Source organism: Protopterus annectens, chromosome 1.part0 (assembly GCF_019279795.1).
Source record: "Protopterus annectens isolate FY-2018-M chromosome 1.part0, PAN1.0, whole genome shotgun sequence".
NCBI lineage: Eukaryota > Metazoa > Chordata > Ceratodontiformes > Protopteridae > Protopterus > Protopterus annectens.
In genome coordinates, this window is record NC_056725.1 from 614,351,022 (window position 1) to 614,374,296 (window position 23,275).

The 23,275-nt window shown below is 41.6% G+C and overlaps 1 protein-coding gene across 1 annotated transcript in view; it reads right to left on the bottom strand.

The window, feature by feature from the left end:
• The window catches only part of TRERF1 (transcriptional regulating factor 1), a 1,546,663-nt gene that overhangs the window by 788,397 nt on the left and 734,991 nt on the right, over positions 1–23,275 (bottom strand). Inside the window, exon 8 of the mRNA XM_044060332.1 lies at positions 9,413–9,516. Coding sequence (XP_043916267.1) covers positions 9,413–9,516 — 104 coding nt within the window. The remainder of the gene's footprint in view (positions 1–9,412; positions 9,517–23,275) is intronic.

Sequence of the window (23,275 nt, forward strand, 5' to 3'; positions counted from 1 at the left end):
TATTTCTCTGTTTCTGCAATATTTGTGTGAGTTACTATCTTCTGGCCTGTCTTACTCCTCCATCAAGGTTCATTTGTAGGCCATTTCAGCATATCTGCCTATGGATCCTCATTTTTCACTGCAATCTCATGTGAACATGTTTTTGAATGGGGTATTGCATACATGCCTCCTAGATAACAGGTGGTTCCTCCTTAGGATAATAATTTTTGTCTTGGAAAAATTAACTCTTGCTCCACTGGGAACCAGCTCATCAGGCTGACTTGAGGTTCTTGATATGGAAAACTGTTCTGCTGACTAATCTGACTTCTGCAAGAAAAGTACCTAGGCTGCAGGCTCTAATGATGAGTCAGCCTTATCTCATTTTACACAAACAGGGTTTCCTTAAGAACTAATCCTTCCCTTCATGCTTAAAATGTTATCCGAGTTTACTTTGAGCCAAGTGATCCATCTCCCTATCTTCTATCCAGAACCTAAAAATGAGGAAGAAACAATATCCAATGTCTTGTATGTCCACAGGTAACTCGGACAGAGCTAAATATTTTAGGAGTTCTGATCATACTGGTCATTTCCTGTGAAGGTAAAAAGAAAGGGCAACCCATGTCAAAGCAGACTATTTCCAAATGGATGTCTCATTATATTAATTTTTGTTGTACCTGCTAGAAGGAGGAAATTCCAGGTAGTGACAAATCTCATTCTACCAGATGTAGCTTCATCTGTGGCTTTTTGGAAAGGGTTGGATTTTAGAAGCAGCATCTTGGTGTCCCGCACAAGAGGAGTGGTTCTTGGCCCAGGAATTGTAGTTTATTGATCATTCGGGAAGTTGTCCATCTCTTTCAACTTTTTGGTTTAAAAGACCACATCTGCGCTTGTTTCCCATTTTTCCTGTAACTAACCTATTGGAAAGCACTAGAAACTGATACAAGCCTTCTAGCTTAAAAGAGAGAATTTGGAGTGACTGAGTATCAGTTTTCTGTATTTTCCTGCTGTACTTAACTGTTTTCTGTCTAAACACTGGTTTTCCAGCACTTATTGTGATTTAAAAGCTTGTTTTTTTCACATATTGTACTCATTTGACTGCCTGCACTTTCAAAAAGTTGTTTTTTTTGTTTAAATAAATTGTTTAACTGTTGTAGGCTACACACTAAAGTGGGATAGCCTTTTCTAATCACTTGTAGTCGTTTAAAGTTTTTTAAGTGTACCTTTTACTGGTTTTGCCTTATCTTTTCTAAAAAAAAAAAATAAATAAATTTCTTATTTCCTGCCTTTCTAAGCTAGTATAGTCCAGTTTTCAGGCTAGTGCTGAATTCAGGGCTGTGTTACAAGTTTCTGAGTTGCCCATACCTTATTTGGATAGAGGGAAGTTTCTCTGTTCACCTGTGAGAGAGGGGAACGTTGAGCAGCCATCTGTCCCTGGAGGAGTGGTTCCAGCCCAGAAGTTAGTAGTTTGAAAACCGCGTTTGCACAGTTTTGTGCGCCAGACAGCACCAGTTAGCTAGGGTTAAATTATTCCCGGCTCCACTAAGTCTCCTCTTCAGTTTTTCACTTGAAACTAGTCTAACTCTCAACCCAAGCACTCAAAAAGCATCCTACAGTCCAGCACTTGCTCAGACCTAATAGCAAACCCGAATATACCCCGACACTTGACTGCCCAGCAGGGCAAGGCTCTTTATCCATCCCTCACTAACCAAGCGACTAAGCAGCTCACCTTACTATTCAGGCATGAACAAAGAGCAACTTCAGGTGTACTCTCCAGTCCAACTGGTGAATCTGGGTATCCTGAGGCAATGTTACAACTGCCTCACGTACACAGACAGCCCTCTCCTCCTACCACAAAACACTAACATATGCGAGAGATGCAATTATACAGCCAAACTGGAGGCTAAGGTCTCTCCACCCAAGACTGGAACAGACAGTCATGAGGAGAAGGTCAACACTTGCACCACACCTCCAGCCTCACAAAGACCTACTAAACCAGCACTGGCAAAAAATACACAAAATCATACTCGGAGGCTCTAAATAAAAACTTGCAAAAGCATCAGAGAGCTCCAAAGCAGACACCCACAAAACCTGCACCTCCCATCACAAACCAGACAACACATAGAACACAAAATCAATGTGCTGCACAATCACAGCCCTTAAGGCAAAATAACATACCTAACACACTAGTAATAGGTGACTCAAAAGTCAGGCACACTGACACCCCACTCACTAGGCTGGACAAGGAGAAGGTTACTGTTAGCTGCCTGTCGGGAGCCAGAATCCACCACATAACACAAGCACTCAGGTATCTCCAGAACAAGTACAGATATGACTCTGTCATTGTTCATGTTGGTGTGAATGACCTGAGATGTACCTCCCTGGACTACATGAAAAGAGACACGGAAGAGCTCTCTGATCATGTAGCCCAGGTGGGTATGACTCTGACCCTGAGTAGCATCTTGCCTTCACCAAGAATGATACCTCAGTATAAAGAAAAAATGATCAATTTCAACAATTGGCTAAGCTTCTGATGTCATTAAAAGGGGATCCAGTGTCTGTCAGCCTGGGATGACATGCTCGACATGCCGCATTGCTTCGCAAGAGACGGCTTGCACCTGTCACCCCTTGGCTTTCGAATACTGGCCAAGGCTCTTGCTGCTCCCATAGTGCCTTTTTTAGGCAAGGCTCAAAATTCAAACCCACCACCGTAAACAGCACAAGTAAAAAAAAATGAGGGTTATGCTACTCAACGCCAGGAGTTTAAATCTCAAAATGCATGCGCTCGAAGCACTTCTAAGTATGGAGAACGTCGACATCTGTGCAGTAACTGAAACCTGGTTCAAGGCACCAGAGAGCACTCCAGCACTACTGGGCTACAACTCATACCACACATTTCAGCCACAGAACACGAACCAAAACACAAAAGGAGGGGGTGTATCCATATTCATCAAGGATACCCACACCTCCAGGTTAGTGGTGCAGCATGATACCTCTGAGATCACCCATGTGCAACTAACATCGGGCAAATCTGCAATGCAAATTGTGGCCTGCTACAGATCATCCTGCACGACCCAGGACCACCACTCTGCCTTTCTGGAGACACTGGAAAACCTGAAGGTCCTACTGAAAGCCCTGATATTGGGTGATTTCAATTACCCTGCCATTAACTGGGAAAACTACTTGAGTACAAACTCCCAAGCTCAGCGCTTCCTGGAATTTATCAACTCAAATGCCCTGGATCAGCTGGTAAACTCCCCTACCAGAGGCCACAATATATTGGACCTGGTCATCACCAACATGGGCGATAGGTATTCCGTACCGTAGGTCAACCCGTCACTGGTTAGATCAGACCATAAACTAATCACCTTGGATGTCCACACCCCACCACCACCCCCAACCAAGGAAACCACAGTGAAAAACTTTTCTATAGCAAACTTCACCTTACTTAAGGCAGAAGTGGTAAGTTTCACAGCCCCACGTTACAGGATAACACTGCCCAAGATGCAAAATCTTTTACAATTGCACTCTATGAGCACCTACAAGAATGCATGGATCTTGCCATCCCTAGCAAAACCAAGACTCACTCCCCTAAGAGAAGGAAACCAGTCTGGTGGACCCCTGACATAAACAGGTTATACAACAAAAGGAGGAAACTAGTTCAGAAAAAAACAAATCCCAAGAAGGAAAGACACCCCTGATCAGTATCAGTAAGAAACTAAGGTCCCTCATAAAATCATCCAAGGCTAACTTCGAAAGAAAAATAGCCAAGGATTCGAAAGATAACCACAAAGCCTTCTTTAGCTATGTCAAGAATCTAAGTGGCAACTCGCAGATATGCTCTGAGCTAGTGCAAAATAGCACAAAATATACTGAACCTACTGATATTGCCAACATCCTGGCAGATAGATTCAGTGCAAACTTCACCTCCCTCTCACCTTCAAAAGGGCCCACAACAATACCGGAAAAGTGTAGTGTCCCGGAAATCCCAGAAGCACAGGTGAAAACAGCCCTTTCAAAAGCCAAAAACACAGCATCAATGGGGCCAGATGATGTCCCAGGCTGCGTCTTGCACGAACTACAGAACAAACTAACCCCCCCGCCTAAGCACGCTGTTCAAACTCAGCCTCTCCACAGGATACGTGCCCATAGAATGGCGCATAGCAATGGTTATTCCGCTCCACAAAGGAGGGGCCACAACTGACCCTGGTAACTATCGCCCCATAACCCTGACTAGCCTGGTCTGCAAGGCTATGGAGGAATCATCATGGAACTCATTAACAAAGACATTGGGAACATCCAAACACTTAACCCAACCCAGTTCGGCTTTGTTAAGGGCAGATCATGCCTACCAAACCTGGTTGACTTCTTCGAGACAGTCACCAAGGCCATAGATGAGGGAAAGGTGGTTCACAGAGCCTACCCTGATCTCGCCAAAGCGTTCGACACCATTCCTCACTCTGGTATTACAGAAAAACTCACCAGCCTGAACATAAACCCCTACGTCACAAGATGGGTTGCCAACTGGCTTACAGACAGAACTCACACTGTAACAATAGTAGGCTCCAGGTCCGACTCTAAACCAGTCACAAGTGGTATCCTGCAAGGCTTGGTTCTGGGACCCTACTGTTCGGCATATATTTCTAAGAAGTACAGGCAAACACTGGAGGACTATGGCTAACCAAGTTCGCCGATGACTGCAAACTGGGAGCCATAATTGACTCTCCGGCTGACACAGACATACTTCAAAAAGGCCTTACAGAGACAGACACCTGGTGTCAAAGTCATGGCCTCAAGCTAAATGCAAAAAAAATGCATAGTCATCCCGTTTGGGAAAAACAAAAAACCCACGAATTACCACATAGGTGGCAGCCCCCTTAATACATAAGGGGTAATAAGAGATCTGGGGACCCAGGTAGATAGTAATCTCTCCTTTGACAATCATATTGCCAAAGTAGTTAGGAAATCCTTCTATGTGGCCCATCTAATTACTAAGGGGTTTGCATCTAGAAATAAAGAGGTTATAGTGCCCCTCTACTCATCACTCATCAGATCCATCATAGAGTACAATGCCCCATTTGGGATGTACCTCACAAGACACTTCCAACAGCTGGAAAGACCACAAAAGCACCTCACCAAGAGGATTACTGGCCTCAAACATATGTCCTATGCAGACCGACTGAAAAAACTCTGGCTGTACTCAGTCGCATATTGCTTACTCAGAGGTGATCTCTGCCTGATTTACAAAGCCATGTCCAACTCAGAATTGATGGACATGCGCCACCTAAAGAAATCCAAGTCATTGCGAGTCACACGCTTTAGTGAGCTAAACCTCGCCACAACAATAAATAGAACATGCTGGAGGGACAGATTCCTGTCACAGAGACTCCCCATGCTTTGGAACAAAATTCCTAACTACATTAGGCAGAGCCCCTCACTAACACTCTTCAAGAGAAGCCTTGACGAGTGGATGGGTAACAGAAAATACACCCCTGGGATCACTTCATTTGCTCTGCTTGACAGAGGCTCAGTTAATTAATCAATGGGGCGGCGAAAGCCGACACACTCTGGCTAGGCTTATAAATGCCCTCGGGCAGATAGCCTACTACCTACCTATGAACCTATGAATTTATTTACAAAGAACTACAAACAAGATTCCTTCACCTGGTCTAAGATAGACTTTGCCAGGATCATTCCCCAGGACTCTTGAACTGTCATCCTTCCTCCTCACAGTCAGTCTACAAGAATGCATGGAGGACTATGGCTAACCAAGTTCGCCGATGACTGCAAACTAAGCTAGATAGCTAAGATTACTGCAGCAGTGATCAATAAGATGAACATAGTACAGTTGTGTAAGTAAACTTATAACAATAGTAGATATTTGAATGATCACTGCAGCAGCAGCCACTCACATTCCCGCCTTCTCCCTATTTTTTGTATGCTTTTTGTGAATAGGACCTTTATGTTTATTTTCCTAGGACTGACCTTTTCATAGCTACAGTCTTCCTCCCTCAGTTGGTTTGAAAGTTCTGAAGGGCTTGGTGCCCAAACCACTCCTTTTTTCCAGCTCTGCTGGAGCTGACTAACACTTTTGGCTTGTAGAAGGTGCCCTTAATCTTTGGAAGCTGGCTGGGTGCTATACCCATAGCAGGACATAACCCTATATAGCTAGGAATACTGCAGCAGTGATCATTTGAACATCTACTGTTATGGTAAGTTTACTTACACAACTGTACTTTCACTTTTTGGTCTTAAATTGCATAAAGTCATATATTACTTGGATGTGCTGTACGTTCTTTTTGCTCATAAATACTTTTAACATCAAATTTTCTGCACTTTCTTAAATATCATGTTTACAATTTTTCTAAGCACTTCTATTTGCTGAAATTATGATCTCATCATGTAATGCTGGCTTTCTGATTTTATAACACGTAGTTTCTACTTTAGTTCTATCAGTTGAGCTATAGTAATTACATTTAATAAAACTGTGTTTGTGTCTACTGTATGTTCAGCAGCTGTCCAATTACTTCTTGATTCTGTATTATCTTGTGGCACCTTCTGATGATGTCATAAAGGGGTAAACATGTTGTAATTCAATACATTAAGGTACTGAATTGAAGGGAGTCCCACCTATGCTAGGAAGAGGTAATGAGATTCTATAACTTTCTGTAACTATAGCCTAATATTACTTGAGGACCTAATGCAGCATTATCTGATCAAGCAGATTCACCTGTTTATCAGATCAGCACTGCGATCAGGTAACAGGGTTTGGCATACAGATATAGTTGCATGACTAGACACTGCCCAGCACAGGAGCTCCACCATATGACAACATAGCCAACATACCTGAATTCTACACTTCCAAGATGAGGATGGGTTTGTGGGGCCACTAATCCACCAGAGAATCAAATCTACTTTTGAAAACAGGACACTGCAAGTAGTCCATACAGGAGTTAGGGAAATGACTTGCATTACACCCAGCTGCATATGTGAATGGTTCCAGGCTCTCTAAATCTGACTCTTGAAACCTACAGTACCGCTCCACCTGTATGTAAAACTCATTAGTGTAGGCAATTTGGCTTCTCACCATGTACAACCTATAGTACCTAGCCCCACATACAGGTAGACCTTCCTACTTTCCCAGAAACCCGTTAAATTCAATACACAGTTTCCACTCCAGCAATAATCCACTCAATTATAACACATACAAATATATTTCTTTATATGCTGTCACAGAAGTGTTTCACATACCCCTCTAGTTTTCTTCCTAAAAGTGATCATCAATGGTACAGAACTATTTATTACAGTGATATATCTATGTTATCACTGTATGTCAAGTGATATACATTTTATTAGGGGTTTATCATGCTCCAGTTTGCTTTTGTTACTTTTTAGTTGAATCTGAAAACATTTAGCTATTTGCTGATTTTTTTTCTCTGCTTGCCTGATTGAATGACTGATTAATTGTGGTGCAGTCTGTGTTAATGACTGATTAATTGTGCTGCAGTCTGTGTTACTCTGCCGAAATCATCTACAGAATACATGCCTACCCACTCAAAGCTGTTTACCCCCTGCCTTATGTCATTAGAATGCAGGAATCTGGAAATGCATGCACAGCTACTCAGCATACAGGAAATAAAATCATAAATTTATTAAACTTAATAAATACATTTCTTATGAAGAAACTAAAGTAAAATTTATATATTTGAGAACTGGAAAGCCTGCTTAACATGAAAACATTTTAATTATTGCAAAAATCAAATTATAACAAAACAATTTTACACATGGGTCAGATTCATGAATGCCTACACTGAATGTACACTATTCTGAATGAATAGACAACACAAGCATAACTCTCACCTTATTCCTCCTAATCTTAGTTTTTCCTACTGATTTTCTTGCAACCTTAAATATCGATGGGGATTCATGAAGGTAATCACAATGTGTGGACTACGTCTACACTTAGTCTAATCTTGAGTGAACAGACAGCACAGAAAAGGTGGTTGGGATGTTCTTGAATAGAGATTGTGTACACTTAGTGTAGGCATTTATGAATCTGGCCCATGATCTTTAATACTCTGACATGTGTACACCAAGACATAGATTCTCAAGCATTAACCTTGGATAAGTCCAAACAACATTTAACAGGTCTAGGGATTCCTGTTTTGCCTATGTATTATCCAAACTATGATATAATACGGGCTGTTTTATGTAATATCTATAGACCCAACATTTACCAAAGCCCTAACGTCTCATCAAGCTTGTAGATGAACATGTAGTTGTGTACAATTTCTTCTGGACTAGGTCATCTGCATGCAAACTCTACTCTGCCTTTACCACTGCCACCCAGCAGTATGATATCTCCTTAAACCTATTTCTTCTCTTCCTATATCCCACCCCTTTTCTCCTTTATGTCAAAATGTAAATGTATCTTATTTTTTATTATTCAAAATGTACACATCTGATGTGATCTCTGTGTATAATCTTCTGTTATGCAGTGACATGTCCTGTGATCAGAATCTACAATGTTATATTTTTCCATATTGTACTGTGATCTCTTTTATAATGTCAGAATCAACTGTCAGCACAACACTGAGAGAGCATTTAACCATATGAAGAAGTCTATACTTTTTATGAAAGACAAAAGCACTTAACCATTAAAAATCTTTCTATTGCTCCTCCTGTGGTTGCTTTCTCAAGGGTGTGCTGACAAATGATTCTGAATTTGGTAACTTTGGATGGTTTTTCAAAATACCTGAAGTGGCTTTTAGTGGATTATAGACTCTTTTACAATGTACTTTCAGAAGCTTTTCTCCTAGTTCCTTCTCCATGTGTGAATAAATGTATCTATATAGGAATGAATGAATGAATACATAAAATGAAACATCAACCAGACCAGGCAACTGTAATTCTACAATAAATCACAGAGATCTATAGTGTGTAAAGTAAACGTGTGCTAATAGCCACAGAAATAATGCTGTTATGCTGGGTGAAACACCACTTTTCCTTAACGATTCCATGCTAAATAATAATGGATAGTGTCATGTGAAAGGAAAGGGGATAATGAGAAAGAGAAAATAATATAAACACCATCATGCATACAGTGGCCTTGGGTCAATAATTTTGGATTTCATTCAGAAGATACAGTACTAAAGACAGACAGAGAGAGAGAGAGGTCCCGAAATGGTGATGCTGTGGAAGGCTAATGACCAGAAGTATAAATAAAAACTGTGTTGTTCAACTTCTTTTTTACAATATATAGTAATGCAGTCAGCAATGGTCTCCAGGTTATGCTGTTTATTTCGTAATGCATGATTGTAAAGGTAATTCATCCTACTGAGCTTTGTTATTTGAATATCACAACTAGACATGACATTAAAAGGAAAGGGTTGCACTATCCTATGTTACATATCCGTAAAAGTTGCCATCTACTTACCACAAAATCACCTCTGGCTTCAAATAGGCAATGCAGAGCATACTCCACGTTGGCTCCAGCGCCAGGAACTGCACTAGAACATGCCAAGTTTAGTAGACTGTCCACTGCAAGAAATAAAAGCAACCAATTTTCTGTTTATTTTCTTTATTAATCATTTACTTTTATTCATTTTATAAACTGCTGAATTACACACTAAATAAGCCAATAACAAACAAAGCAAGGACGACCCTAAATGTGAAAGGCCACACATGTTCAGTATGCAGAAACTTGTTAAATGTTAACAAATTCAATAATATTAATCTGTGACATTACAAAAACTGATCATATCCTGAGTTCCATTAAAAACCTCACTCCTCTTCCTCCTCCTGAGCATTATTCTGCATGTATTGTTCCCACAGATTCCATTAACTTTTTTTGTAATTTGCTACTTCCCTTTTCTAAATATCCAACTTCCAGTTCTTTTAATTATTTTATAATGTTCAGGACTTCAGTTATACTTAACATATTATTTCCATTTCCATTTTCTAGCAATATGTAAGTTGTTCTTTCCCTTTCCTAAAGATAACCACCTCCAGTTGTTTTTATCTTCTTTACAATGTTCAATACTTCAATTACAGATGGTATAGATTTTGATTTTGATTTTCCAGTAAGAGCTTTTTTAGCATCCAGTAGCATTAAACGTAGCAAGGCTTTACTATACATTGCAACTCAGAGCCTATGTTCCATCTCAACAGAACCATTTCCTTAGTTACAATGATTTCCTCCCCAAACATTTCTGACAAAACACCCTGCAAGAAATTTTTAAAATCTCCCAACACATTACATTCAGAAAAACACGTGTTGTCAATTACCTCTCTCCTTCCCATCATACCTCCATCATTTGCTATCTACCAGAGAAAAATGATCTGAACTCTGCTCGAGGTATAAAAATATATATGGCAACACTTCCAAGCCAAAATCCTAGACCTTTTGGACTTTGTTGCATACCTGGGAGCCATAAAAATGTTTTCCCATTGTTTCTTGGTAAAATGCCTGTCCAGTCTCTTTTCACAAGCTGTTCTAACTTTCTCTGATTGAATCTTACAGTTATCATGCAATATTTTATATGCCATACTAATTATCCCCTTTTTAAGGACTGCTTCTGTTTTAGACACAGCTAAAAAAATCACCATAGCTGTTTTTTCACTGAGCACTCCTCATATCCTATTCTCTTTACCTATAATCTGTCATCCATCCCTGGTATACAAGGCAGCCTCTGACCTGCAATTCAAACATTTGCTTAGCCTCATCCCAATCAATTAACTTTCCCTCTCTAGTTATTTGCTCCAAAAATCTTGGTTCCTTTGCTACTTTTCTGCAGTAAATTCCATCTCAGTCTAGCCTATTTTCTGTATCCCACTTGCAGTCACTGCTATTGGTAAAATCTCTTTTCTTCATTCCTGTGCTAGATTAGTTATAAGAATACTTTCTGCTGTTTTATGAATATGATGTTCTGCATGGCTTTTGTTAGTTTACTTAGGTGCCTGCATCCAAAATCATATACTCTATTTCTTGAACTCTTCCCTGTTACACCATAAGCATCCTTTTCCAGTTTGATTTACAACATTCTGTTTGAGTTAAGTATATGAGCCTTAACTGTGTAATTCTAAAGTACCCCTTCAAATCAGATAATTCCAAATCTTGTTATGTGGGGAGAAGCAACTCATCCTACTTAATTAACTCTTGTTATCTTCCCTTTCCACATAAATTCCTTCAAAATTTTATTAGTTACTGTCCACAACTTCACTGGTTGATAAAAACATGCCTGACTGATATATAAAATTAAATGGACTAAACATTTTCACCGCTTGTACCTTATTATCCATAGCCGTAATAAAGAGCTTCCATTTCCTCATTTTTTGTGTAGTCTCTTCCCACATATCCTTAGTTGCCATAACAGAAACCTTTTAAGTCCATACTCCTAAATTCTTCATCTTATCACAGCCCCATTGATATGGGTATTGTTGAACCAATTTATGTGTGGGTACATAGTGTACTGCTAAAGCCTTTGTTTTGTCTTCATTAATTTTATATCCCAAAAGGACAAGAAACTGTCTCAAACTTTTCCACAACACTAAGATGTCCTTTTCTGGATCTATCAGTTACAAAATAGCATCTGCAAAGAAAGCCAGCTTTTCTTGATTTTCATACCAATTATATCCTTGAATTTCCGAGTCCCTTATTTTCTTTGCCAGTGGTTCTAAATATAATGCAAATAACAAAGGAGAAAGAGGACACCCCTGCCTAGATCCTCTGTTCAAGCACACCATATCGGAGAGGAACCCTCCCACTGTAATCCTTGCCTCCAATCCTTCACATATCCTTCTAATTAAACTTATTATTCCATCAGAGAATGCAACTGCTTCCATTGTATACTCATAAAACCAGAATTTAATCCACTGAATGTTTTTTTCTGTATCAAAACCTACTAAATAACAGCAGTATTTTCTTACATTCTGCTTCCTTCTGGATTATCATTGTTCTATTAATGTTGTCAAATATTTGCCTGCCCTCCACAAAACCAAATTGTTTCATATTTACTCATATTTATCAATTTTAGCAACACCTTTGTCATTCTTTTAGCTAGTATAAACATAAACACTTTATAATCATGGTTTAAAATTGAAACGGGTCTATATGAAGCTCGGTCTGATGAGTCTTTGGGTCTTTACCATCTTTAGGTAATATAGCCAGCACAGCTTTCTTCCAAGGTGTTGATGCCCCTCTTTTTAAAACACTGTTAAATAAAAATCATCCATTTCTTTATCACTTTATCATGGCAATCTGGGGATGTTGAGAAGCAGGTGTGAGACTCAAGTTGCTATATCTAGCTATCTTCACAACATGCTGATGTGTAAATTGGTCTCTTGAGGAGACCACGTTCCCTAGTCTATCTGCTCTGCATAATGCCCTTCACCCTGTGGCAGATGTATCCACGGTGATCGTCACCGAAGGGGGAAGGGTAAATGGAACTCCTATTGTGAGTCTGTAGTTGTCCATCCACCTTAAGAGACACTTCCTGCAAGTGGATGTTAATTTGAAAGTTTTGCTCATGTCATTTTCTATTTGTGATCACTGAACCTTGAGCATCCACTGAAGAATCTGCATATAAAACCTGGCATGTGGTACTAGGATACTGTTTCTACCATCAAGCCTAAGACCTTGAGGACTTCAAAAGTAGTTGGTGGAGAGGGACTTATGAAAATCTTCATACAGGTTTGTATGTGGAAGTTTGTTCTTGCAGAATGCCCAGGTGATATTCTGTGAACACCAGGCCTTGAAATGGTTCTGACTTCAATTTGTCTAAATTGACAGAGACCTCTCAGGACAGGCAAAGTCAAAGATAATCCCTTGCTTGCAAGAGCAACTCCTTGGTGATAAAAAAGAAAAGCCAATCATCTAGATACAAAAAGATTGGGACTCTTTGGGTCTTCATGTAGCAGGTGACCACTGCCATTCACTTAGTAAACACTCGGGGCTGTGTTGAGACCAAATAGTAGTGCTCAAAATTGGTAATGAATAGCTCCAACCTGGAATCTTTGGATGTTCCGATGTGCAGGCCTGTGTGCTGGAAATCCAGTGAGCACATTCAGTCTCCATCCTGTAGGATGGATTGTACTGTGGCTATCTGGATTTTTTATTTTTTGATATATATTGGTTTAGACTGCTGAAACCCAGTACTGCCCTGAGGTCCTTTGATTTCTTGGGAACCAAAAAAAAGTCTTTAACAAATCCCAGACTGTCTTTGGTCTGGGAGGATCTCTTGGATGGCTCTTATGAATAGGAAGTTTGAGACCTCCTCCTTTGCTGCCTCATTTGATGGGATGGGACATCTGGAAGGGGAGAAGAGGACAGTTTGGGGAAATGTGAGAAAGGAAAGTAACAGCTTCTGGATACCATCTCCCTAAGCCATTTGCCCTTAGTAATGGCCATCCATATAGGCTGGTGTAGGAAATGAGCTCTGACTGCCACCAGACAGGCACAATCAGACAATATCCTAAGGAGTCAGTTGTTGTTTTCCTTAGAAGGGACCATGGAACCCTTGACTCTGGACTGGAGCAGCAAAAAAAAAAAGGATCTACTCCTTTGGAAGCAGCCCAGATAAAGAAAGTTTCCATTTGCTAGAAAACAGTTTTTTAGTAAATGGTTTCTGGAAAGATGATAGGATATGAAGCACACAGTAAGAAAGCTTGGGATCTCTGGCAATCCATGGAACTGGAGTAACCAAGCAGTCAGTTTGAGAGATTCCAGATTCAGGTGAGATTGATCTGAGGGGTCTATATTAGAACACCAAACATTCAAAATGTCTAGTGTTCTAATATCGAACCCTACCAATCAAAAATACTAAACATCGAACATTCAGAACAGCAAATTTTTTCCTAGGGAAAAAATTTGCTGTTCCAAAACACATACACGCAACACAAACACACCAAACAAACAGCAATCCACACATACACACCTAAACTCTTACACCTAACCCTACACTAAACTATACACACACCACTAACTATCCACTTACCTTAACCCAAACCCTAACCCTAAGGTCCGTCACTATCGCACACTCACCTCACCCACGCCCTAACCCTAACTCACCTAACCCGCCCTAACCCTTACGTCCACACAATCGCACACATACCTAACCCACGCCCTAACCCTAACTCACCTAACCTGCCCTATGTCCACACAATCGCACACTTCTCTGAACCCAACCCGTAACTTTCCACCAGAGCGCTGAAAATACCAAAGCAAGAGAAGCGGACAACCGAATTCTTTCCCTAGGAAAAAATTCGGTGTTCTATTTCTTCGATATTTTCAGCATTCGCTGAAAACAGGTTGATATTAGAACACTCGACATTTAAAATGTTCGGTGTTCTAATATAGACCCGATCTGAGGGGTAACATATCAAATCTGAAACTGGGTCAAGGACCCAAGGCAGGTGAAGGAAGTGAGGCCACAGGAAGGGAACCAGAAATGTTTGGGCCAGAAAGGGGCAATGAGGCTCCTTGCTGGTCTGCAACTGGTGAGTTTCTGCACAAAATTGCTGATCAAGGGTGTCAGAGGATAGGCATACAAATGCCCTGGGGGGGGGGGCAGACAGAAGAGTGTCCCTCAGTGACTGTCCCTCCAGAGACATCAGGGCAAAGAAGGTGCTGCATTTGGTGACAAAACAGGTCACAAAGAGAGTGCAGTATGGTTATTGCCAGAGGCAAGTAATTGGGGATGCTACAGTGGGATCAAGGGACCACTCATGAGGTATAAAGACTCTCCTGCTTAATTTGTCCGCTATGAGAAAGTGTTGCAAGGACATCTCCCATTACCAAAACTTCACAGCCTCTTGACATCGTGGGTAAGAGAGGGTTCCCCCCACTTGTTCAAGCACCACACTACTGCAGTGTTGTCAGACTGAATCATAATCACATCTTTGTGGAGGCAGTTTTGGACTGCCTGCAATGCTATTAGAACTGCCCTCATTTCCAAATCACTGATATGCAAGTCAGCCTCTGTTTGTGACCAAGTACCTTGAACCATCTTTTCCTCACAGTGCCCTTCCACCTCAGGATAATATTTCCATGGTTACCATGGCTTTGGGTGGAGGAAAAACAAACCAACGACCTACAAAAACTAGATGGGAGGATACCCACCAATGGATGTGTTGGTGAGTCACAGCGGTGAGTGAGATTGGAACGGTCACTGGATACACAGCCATATGACCAATAAGGCACTGAATTAAAAACGCAAGAGGCCTTAAATGTAAAATAATATGACTGGCTACAGTCTGCAAGGTTGACAGTATTGAAGCGGTAGCTTTGCTATTTGTTTGGTAGTGTACAGATGGCATCCAATAAACTCTAGGCTCTGTACAGGTTTCAACCTGGATTTCTCTAGACTGATTATGACTGATTATGATTCCCATGGACAGACATAACTGAAGTAAGCAGTCCCTTGACTGGACCAAGGATGCTCTTGACACTGCTGTGAGAAGCTAGTCGGCCAGGTAAAGGAACACCTAGAACCCCTGCAACCTAAGCCAGGCCGCTACCACTCCTGTGCACTTGGTGAGCACCTGGGGGCTTAGGTGAGCTCAAAGAGCAGTGCTCTAAATTGGTAATGAATGGCTACCAGCCTGAAGCACAATAATTTTTGTGAGTGCCTCACTATCTTTATGATACAGTAAGCGTCCTTGAGGTCTTCTCACCACATCCATTCATCCTTCCTCAGCAGAAGTAAGATGGACAGTAGGTTACCATCTGGAATTTGGTCTGCCTGACGTATACATTTAGTTTGCTCAGGTTCAAAATGGGTCTGAAGTACCATTTTCTTTGGCACAAATAAGAACCTCAAATCAACCCTGGATCATTTGGTCTGAAGGGACCTTTCATATTACTTGGTTTGACAGCAACTTTTGAATTTCCAACGCTGCTTCCCTCCACTGAAAATGTGGAACACCTGGTAAGTGCTTCTGTTTCAGACTTGGAAAAGTGTAGAAAAGAAGAGAATAACCTCTGGAAATGAGACAACACCCAGGAAGCTGATGTGATGGTCTGCCAAGCTTATAAGTGGACATTCAAGAGCCCCACAATTGACTCCAGAGTACAGCAGCTGAGCAAAATGTCAGGAGTGCAGAAAGGGCCTCCTGAGGAAGTACCTTTAAGCCCTGAAACTGCAGATCACCACTGCCCTAGGTGGGTGACCACTGGAGTTGCTCTTCCACCTCAGTTGGCATTTTTACTAAGATTGTCTTGAGAAAACTACTGCAGCTTACAGAAGAACATCTTCTGCCCTCTCTTTAACTCCTAAACAAGGTTCTCTGAGGGGTGGAAAAATGTACACCCACAGCAGGCAACACCTTACCATCCTCTTGTTAGCATTCATGTGTCTTTTACTTAAGGACCAAAAAGAGTGGTTCCATCAAAGGCAGCATTCAAAAATGACACCCTGAAGCAGTCCACAAAATTACAAAGGTACATCCAGGCATGATGGTGAGTAGCAACACCTGTGCCTGCTGTGTGAGCCATACCATTTGCAACACTGGAAATAAGGCACATGGAGACTTTGGGTATAGGTTGCATGGTGAACAACTGAGTCTCCAGTGCCTCACAACAATCCAATAAAGGTTGGGCAGGTGCCAACTTAGGGGCTTCAGACACCAAATGTCTGAAGCCTTGTTCAATGCGTCAAGTAATTCAGCGCACAAAGAAGAAATGTGCTAAAGCATAGGTGCACTTGCCAAGAGGTCCAACAGCTCAGACTTCCTTTTTACAGGATGGACTGAGAAGCTCTCTCCCAAAATCTCATTTTTTTGTAGCTATAGCAAAGACAACTGCATCCACAGAGGGACCTTTACTCCAAAAGTACCAGTTCTTGGGGGACTAAGGTACTGGTCCCCCCAATGACCTATCTTGGGGGGGATCCAATACCTAGTCCAGTTTACAAAGGATTGGTTCCACCACATCCAGTTCTCTCCAAGCTCTCCTGGATATGAAATCTACCAGGACACCTGGAGGTGGGACCAACCATGAAGTAGATGGGCACACCCCAAAGCCTCAAGGAAGACCGACTCTTCTGGATAACAGGCTTCGTAAGTTCACCCTAGCCCTCCTCCCCCACGTAATGTTATTAATTCCAATAAATCACCAAAAGAGGCATCCTACCTATGGATTTTTTGGACTCTTCTCCTCCATTGAGATCTAAGCCCTCAGTGAGAGATTTCTAGAGGGAATCAAACTGAAGATACCCTGGGCTGGTCGAATCTCAATGGCAGAGGCTTTACTGACACCAACTCATGAGAAATCCAGGCCCAAAATGGATGGAAGGTTCAGAATGGATATGATAATGTGATAGAAAAACCCATCTTTGAACAAGATCATATCTATTATACAACAATGAATGGCAATGCCAAAGCCACACAGTTAGCGATGCCCTCAGGTCCAAGAACCTGAGTGAAGCCCCCCCCCCCCCGTACCAGCCGCAGACCTGGTGAGATCTGATTTCAAGACCAGAGCTAAGCTGTCTGGGGCAGAGATACTGAGGGGTCGAGTGTGACCTGAAAAACTTTAGATTTAATCTGAATCTTAGTTCATCAGTCTAATGCTGCACCGTCTGGAGGCACTCGGACCTGAAGAAATCAGAACTGAATACATCAACGAAGAAGTCAGAGCTGACTGCAACCTAACTGTTGGCACCAACCTGTGTGTAGCATGGGCAATTGTCAAAACCAATAGCAATGGTACCAGGATATGTCCTGGTGATGGAACAGACACTGCCAGAACCAAAGGGATTAAAGCCTCAACTCTCTGGAAGGAGGGAGAGGGAATAATATCCAAATGCATTAAGCCCTTCAAGAATGTTCTTATGAGCTGATCTAAATCCATAACTTTGATGATCTTGGTAGATCTAGCCGACCTGGGGGAAGCCATTGAAGCAGCCTTGCTGAGTTCTGGTAGCTGAAGAGGGGCGTCCAGGAACTGAAAGGGAGAGGACTGGATCCTACGGGGAGATGGCTCTGGAGAAAATTCAGATACTGGTGTTATAGCCATAAATGGGGAGTGGATCCAACCTGAAGCTACAGCTGCTGTTAAAAATAGTCTCTGAATATCAGTAGTGGCTACTATACCTCTCAACCTCTTAGAGCAAAAAATCTGGACAAAGCCTAAAATGATGGTGAGACAAATAGGGACAGATGTTAAATACTGCCCTTACAAACTTAGAAAGTTGACACAGTAATAGGTTTTGCAGTAGCATGAATTTTCTGAAGGATGTGGAGTGTTAAACTCAAATGTTTGTCATTATTTAATGACTTCAGTCCTCAGCTATTTGCCAGAAAGGAACAGATTTTAGAAGGAACACACCAAAAATATGAGGTAAAAATCTGGACATTCTGCAAAAACCTGTAGAGTTGAGAGGTATGGCACTGGCTACTGAAGTCAAATCCAAATCTTGCACTGATAAGGAAGGAGACTGGAGGCGAAGAGGCACCGGTTGTGAATATTTGAGGGACCAGTTTCTTCGAACCCAGTTGACCCTCTAAAGGCAACAGAGAATGCTTGTTTCTGTCTTTTTCCTTACTCTTCAATATTTTTCTCTTCACGTTTTTCCTTTTCCCTCGTCTTTCTCTTTTATCTTCTTCTTCATTTCCCCTGTTTTCAAGGAGGAACAAGTTGTAGATGGAGTAGCAGATGCTACAGCAGCCAGTAGCAAACCTTTAAGAACTAATTACCCTGCAGTCCACCAATGCTATGCAGGCCTGGCAGTCAACAGAGAGATGCTCGGGGACAATGTATCATGTGTATCCTGGGGGGGGGGGGGGCAGCTTAAGCCCACACCCCACGAATTTCTAAAATCCCATGGGCGTATTCACAAGCAGGGAAGCAAAAATCAGTATTACACACACCAGACTAAACACAACACTGTAACAACTGCAATTAGCAAAATGCAAAGAAGACACTACTTCAGACAAGCAAAAAAAAAAGTTTGTTCTTTTTTAGTTTGAGGAGAAAGGGTGGAAAGGAAAGCACACCAAAATGTCAGAGCTCAAAATTCTAGTCAGAAGGAAAGGCTGAACTGGGAAGAACAAATTCTGATAATCTATCTACTAGCAAGCAAGAGGAAAAAGGCTGAAAGGAGTAAAAATTAGATGAAATATCCGCTTATCTTTGAGGAGTCACATTTAGCATGTTTGACACCAGAAGTAGTAAACGAGATTTAGGTTCATAGGTTCATACTAGGCTATCTGCCCTGGGGCAGTTATAAGCCTAGCCCGATTCTGTATGGCTTATGCCACCCCTTGATTTGAGTATACTGTGCCCTTTTTAAGGTTTAGTTTACTGTGCCTCTGTCTAATAGTGACATGGGAGTAATCCCTGGGACAAACCTACGATCCCCCATCCACCTATCGAGATTCTTCTTGAAGAGATTCAGTGAGGTGCTCTGCCTCACATGAACTGGAATTCTATTCCAGAGAGAAGGGAGCCTGTGGGTTATGAACCTGTCCCTCCAGCAAGTTCTATTTATTTCTGTGCTGAGGTTCAAGTCCCTCGAGCGTGTGGCTCTAAGGGATGTAGATTTACTGAGGTGGAGCATGTCCATTAATTCTGGATTTGACATAGCTTTGTGTGTCAGGCATAGATTGCCTCGAAGTAGGCGGTATGCAACTGAGTAGAGCTGGAGTTTTTTTAACCGAGCAGCATATGGCATCTGTTTGAGACCCTTGATCCTCTTGGTGAGATACTTTTGGGGTCTTTCTAATTGCTGCAGGTGTTGGGTAAGGTACATCCCAAAAGGGGCATTGTATTCTATGATGGGCCTGATGAGGGATGAATAAAGGGGCATGATTACCTCTCGATCTAGATGTGAAACCCTTCGTGATGAGGTGGGCTATGCAGAAGGTCTTTCTAACCACTTTGGCAATGTGGTTTTCAAAGGAGAGATTGCTATCAACTTGGGTCCCCAGGTCCCTAATAACTTTCTCTGTACTTAATGGGTTTCCGCCTATGTGGTAATTTGTGGGCACATTGTTTTTGCCAAAGGGTATGACTATACATTTTTTGGCATTTAGCTTTAAACCATGGCGCTGGCACCAGTTATCTGTCTCTGTGAGACCTTTTTGAAGGATGTTTGTGTCAGCTGGAGAGTTGATTATGGTGCCCAGTTTGCAGTTGTCTGGGAACTTGGTGAGCCATAGTCCTCCCACGTTTGCCTATACCTCAGAAAAGTATATACCGAACAAGAATGGTCCCAGGACAGAACCCTGTGGGACGCCACTTGTGACCGGTTTCGAGTCTGACATGGCTCCAGCAACTCTCACTCTGTGGGTTCTGTCTTTGAGCCAGTTTGCGACCCATCTTGTGAAATACGGGTTTATATTTAAGCTGGATAGCTTATCTATGATGCCCGAGTGGGGTATTGTGTCAAATGCCTTTGCAAGGTTGAGATAGGCTGTGTGGACTACCTTTCCTTCATCTATGGCTTTGGTGACTGTTTTGAAGAAGTCAACCAGGTTCAAAAGGCAGGATCTGCCCTTGACAAAGCCGAACTGGGTAGGATCTAGTGTCTGTAGGTCCCCAATGTCTTTGTTTATGAGCTCCATGTTGATCCTCTCCATAGCCTTGCAGACTAAGCTAGTCAGGCTTATGGGGCGATAGTTTCCAGGGTCCATAGAGGCTCCACCTTTGTGGAGTGGGACCACTGTTGCTGTACCCCATTCTGTGGGCACATATCCTGTAGTGAGGCTGAGATTGTATAGCTGTTTTATTTGAGGGATTAGTTCCTCTTGGAGTTCATGTAGGACGCAACCTGGGATGCCATCTGGTCCCACGGAAGCAGTGTTTTTTGCTTTGGAGAGGGCAGCCTTCACCTGAGCATCTGAGATGTTTGGGAGGCAGAGCATTATGGGAGAAGAGGTGGAGCTTTGAGGTATGAAGAAGCTAAGGTTGTTGGCTGTCAAATCCAGTTGGATCTAAATACCCAAAGGTTGAGGCAGACAGAAAACACAACATTGGATACAACAATATCATCAGCTTAGTATATTCGTTTCAGAGCGCACATGAGTAACTACTCAAATTCTTCCCCCGGATAAAAGGTCTGCATACTAAGAGCTAGGAGTGGGAGAGAAAAAAAGTTAACACACAGTTCAACAAAGTGAATAATATGACTGGAAGAAAGCAGTGAAACAAACAAGGTTATACACACTAGATAAACTAAGAAAATAAGCACTTATCTCAGAACTGTTAAAGATCAATGGCAGCAAATGAGATCTGAAGAAAAAGGGAGCAGTGATGTATTACAACAGGTAGGGAAGAAACTTAAGCTGTTTGTAGTGCCGATACTTGCAATGGACCAGTCCCATCAATTGAAGTGGGTGGGCTGGATAATCTTAAGATCTATGCTTTTCTTGGATTCTATAAAAATATGTTTTGTCAACTGCTGGATGAGAATCTAGTTTAATAGAAATTTCTCCAAGAATATCTTGGAAAGCTTAAACAAAATGAAGAAACCCTACTGATCTGGGGTGCAACTTTTTACTAACGAAACACATCTTGTTTTGGGGAATGACAACTGTCTAGCCGGCTATTTATAATAGGCATTCATTAAATTGTTTCCCATGGGGGGCGGCCACGGTGGTGCAGTGGTTAGCACTGTCGCCTCACAGCAAGAGGTTCTCTGGTTCGATCCTCGGCTGGGGTACCTTCTGTGCAGAGTATGCATGTCCTCCCTGTGGTCATGTGGGTTTCCTCTGGGTGCTCCGGTTTCCTCCCACATCTCAAAGACATGCAGTAGGTGGACTGGACACTCTAAATTGGCCCTAGGTGTGAGTGTGTGTGTGTGTGTGTGTGTGTGCCTTCTGTGGAAGTTTAGGCGCCGGGCTGGCAACTCGACATTGTAAAACTCCACTGCCAATCATGAGGGGACAGGTGATCCGCTGTGGCGACCCCTAATCGGAAAAAGCCGAAAGAAGAAGAAGAATTCATTAAATTGTTTCCCCAAAGGAAACATCTTTAGGTGAGGACTCCATACAGAGGCATTCTTTGTTCTCCTCATCTGAGTCACAGTCAATATGTGATGATATCTAGCCTAAATAAGTCAATTCATCTTCATCATGTAAAATCAAATCAAGGAAAAAAGTGGACTTTCTTTTTCTTTTCTTTTGTTTGTAAGGACTGAAACAGAAGTTGAAGGTTTAGTTTCAGCTTCGAAAGAAATTGCTGCTTTCTGCACCAGATCTAAATATTCCTGTCTTTCTGTAATAAGTAAAAAGAGGAGCTTTCTTGGACAATCATAAGACAGACATTTGGCACCTGATGTCTATTCTTTGAATAGCCTAGTTATCAAACATTAACCTCCTGCAAAGTGCTGCTGGAATACATAAAAACATCTGCCCTGCTAGTGTCTAGCTCAAAGACATTTCAGTCATAAAAGCCGAGAAATCATCACTCCAGAGAGGGGCAACATTTTTTACAGTTTATGGAGCCTTAATAGTTACAGACTGAGAGGTAAGAATTAGCCCAGATGGCCAGGACCTGAAACCCAAGAAGGGAGGAAGATTTTCCTTCCAAAACCAGGACAGTTCGAATATCAGAACCCACCATTGTTTTTGTAGTAGAATGTGAAGTACTCTGCTCCAAAATGTTGCTCCACAAACCAACTCAGTTTTAAAAATCAGACTTCACTTACCTGTATAGATGGAGAAATGTGAACTACTAAAACTGTAGAGGGAGAGGCTTCATTCAGTATAGAAGGCAAGAGAATATCTGATTCCTGCCCAAAAGAAGAATCCAAAGGCACAAACATTTTATTTTCCTAGATTTTTACTCCTGTTTATATTCATTCATAGTTTTTTTTTCTCATTCTCTGTGTAAACATTTTGATTTCTCTTTTTTATCCAAAGAAACATATAATGAGGTAGAAGAAGGGAAAAAAAGAAATATTAGGCATTTGTATGCTCAGTAAAAACTGTGTTCTGCAATCCTGGCTATTTTTTTATTTATTAAAAGTAATGGAATGAGAAAAAAAAGTCCTTATGGAACTGAGGGTTGCAAGAGTGTTTGTTGACTACCTTCCTAGGGGATCTCATTATGTCATTAGCAAGTCTAACACAGACACAAAGTCACTTACCTTTAAGAAGAAAATCTTCTAAGTTACATGTTGAGAATGAAGGACAAGAACCAAGAGACTATTATTCAAGACAAAAGAGGAGCATTCATTTATTTCAAGTGCAAGAAAGACTAGAGATGGGTGGTATGCTCATTCAGTTGGGCTGCTGTGAAATAGCAACAGCATGACACTCCAACCAATTACCAACAGCTTCATCGGAATCCTGAAGATAT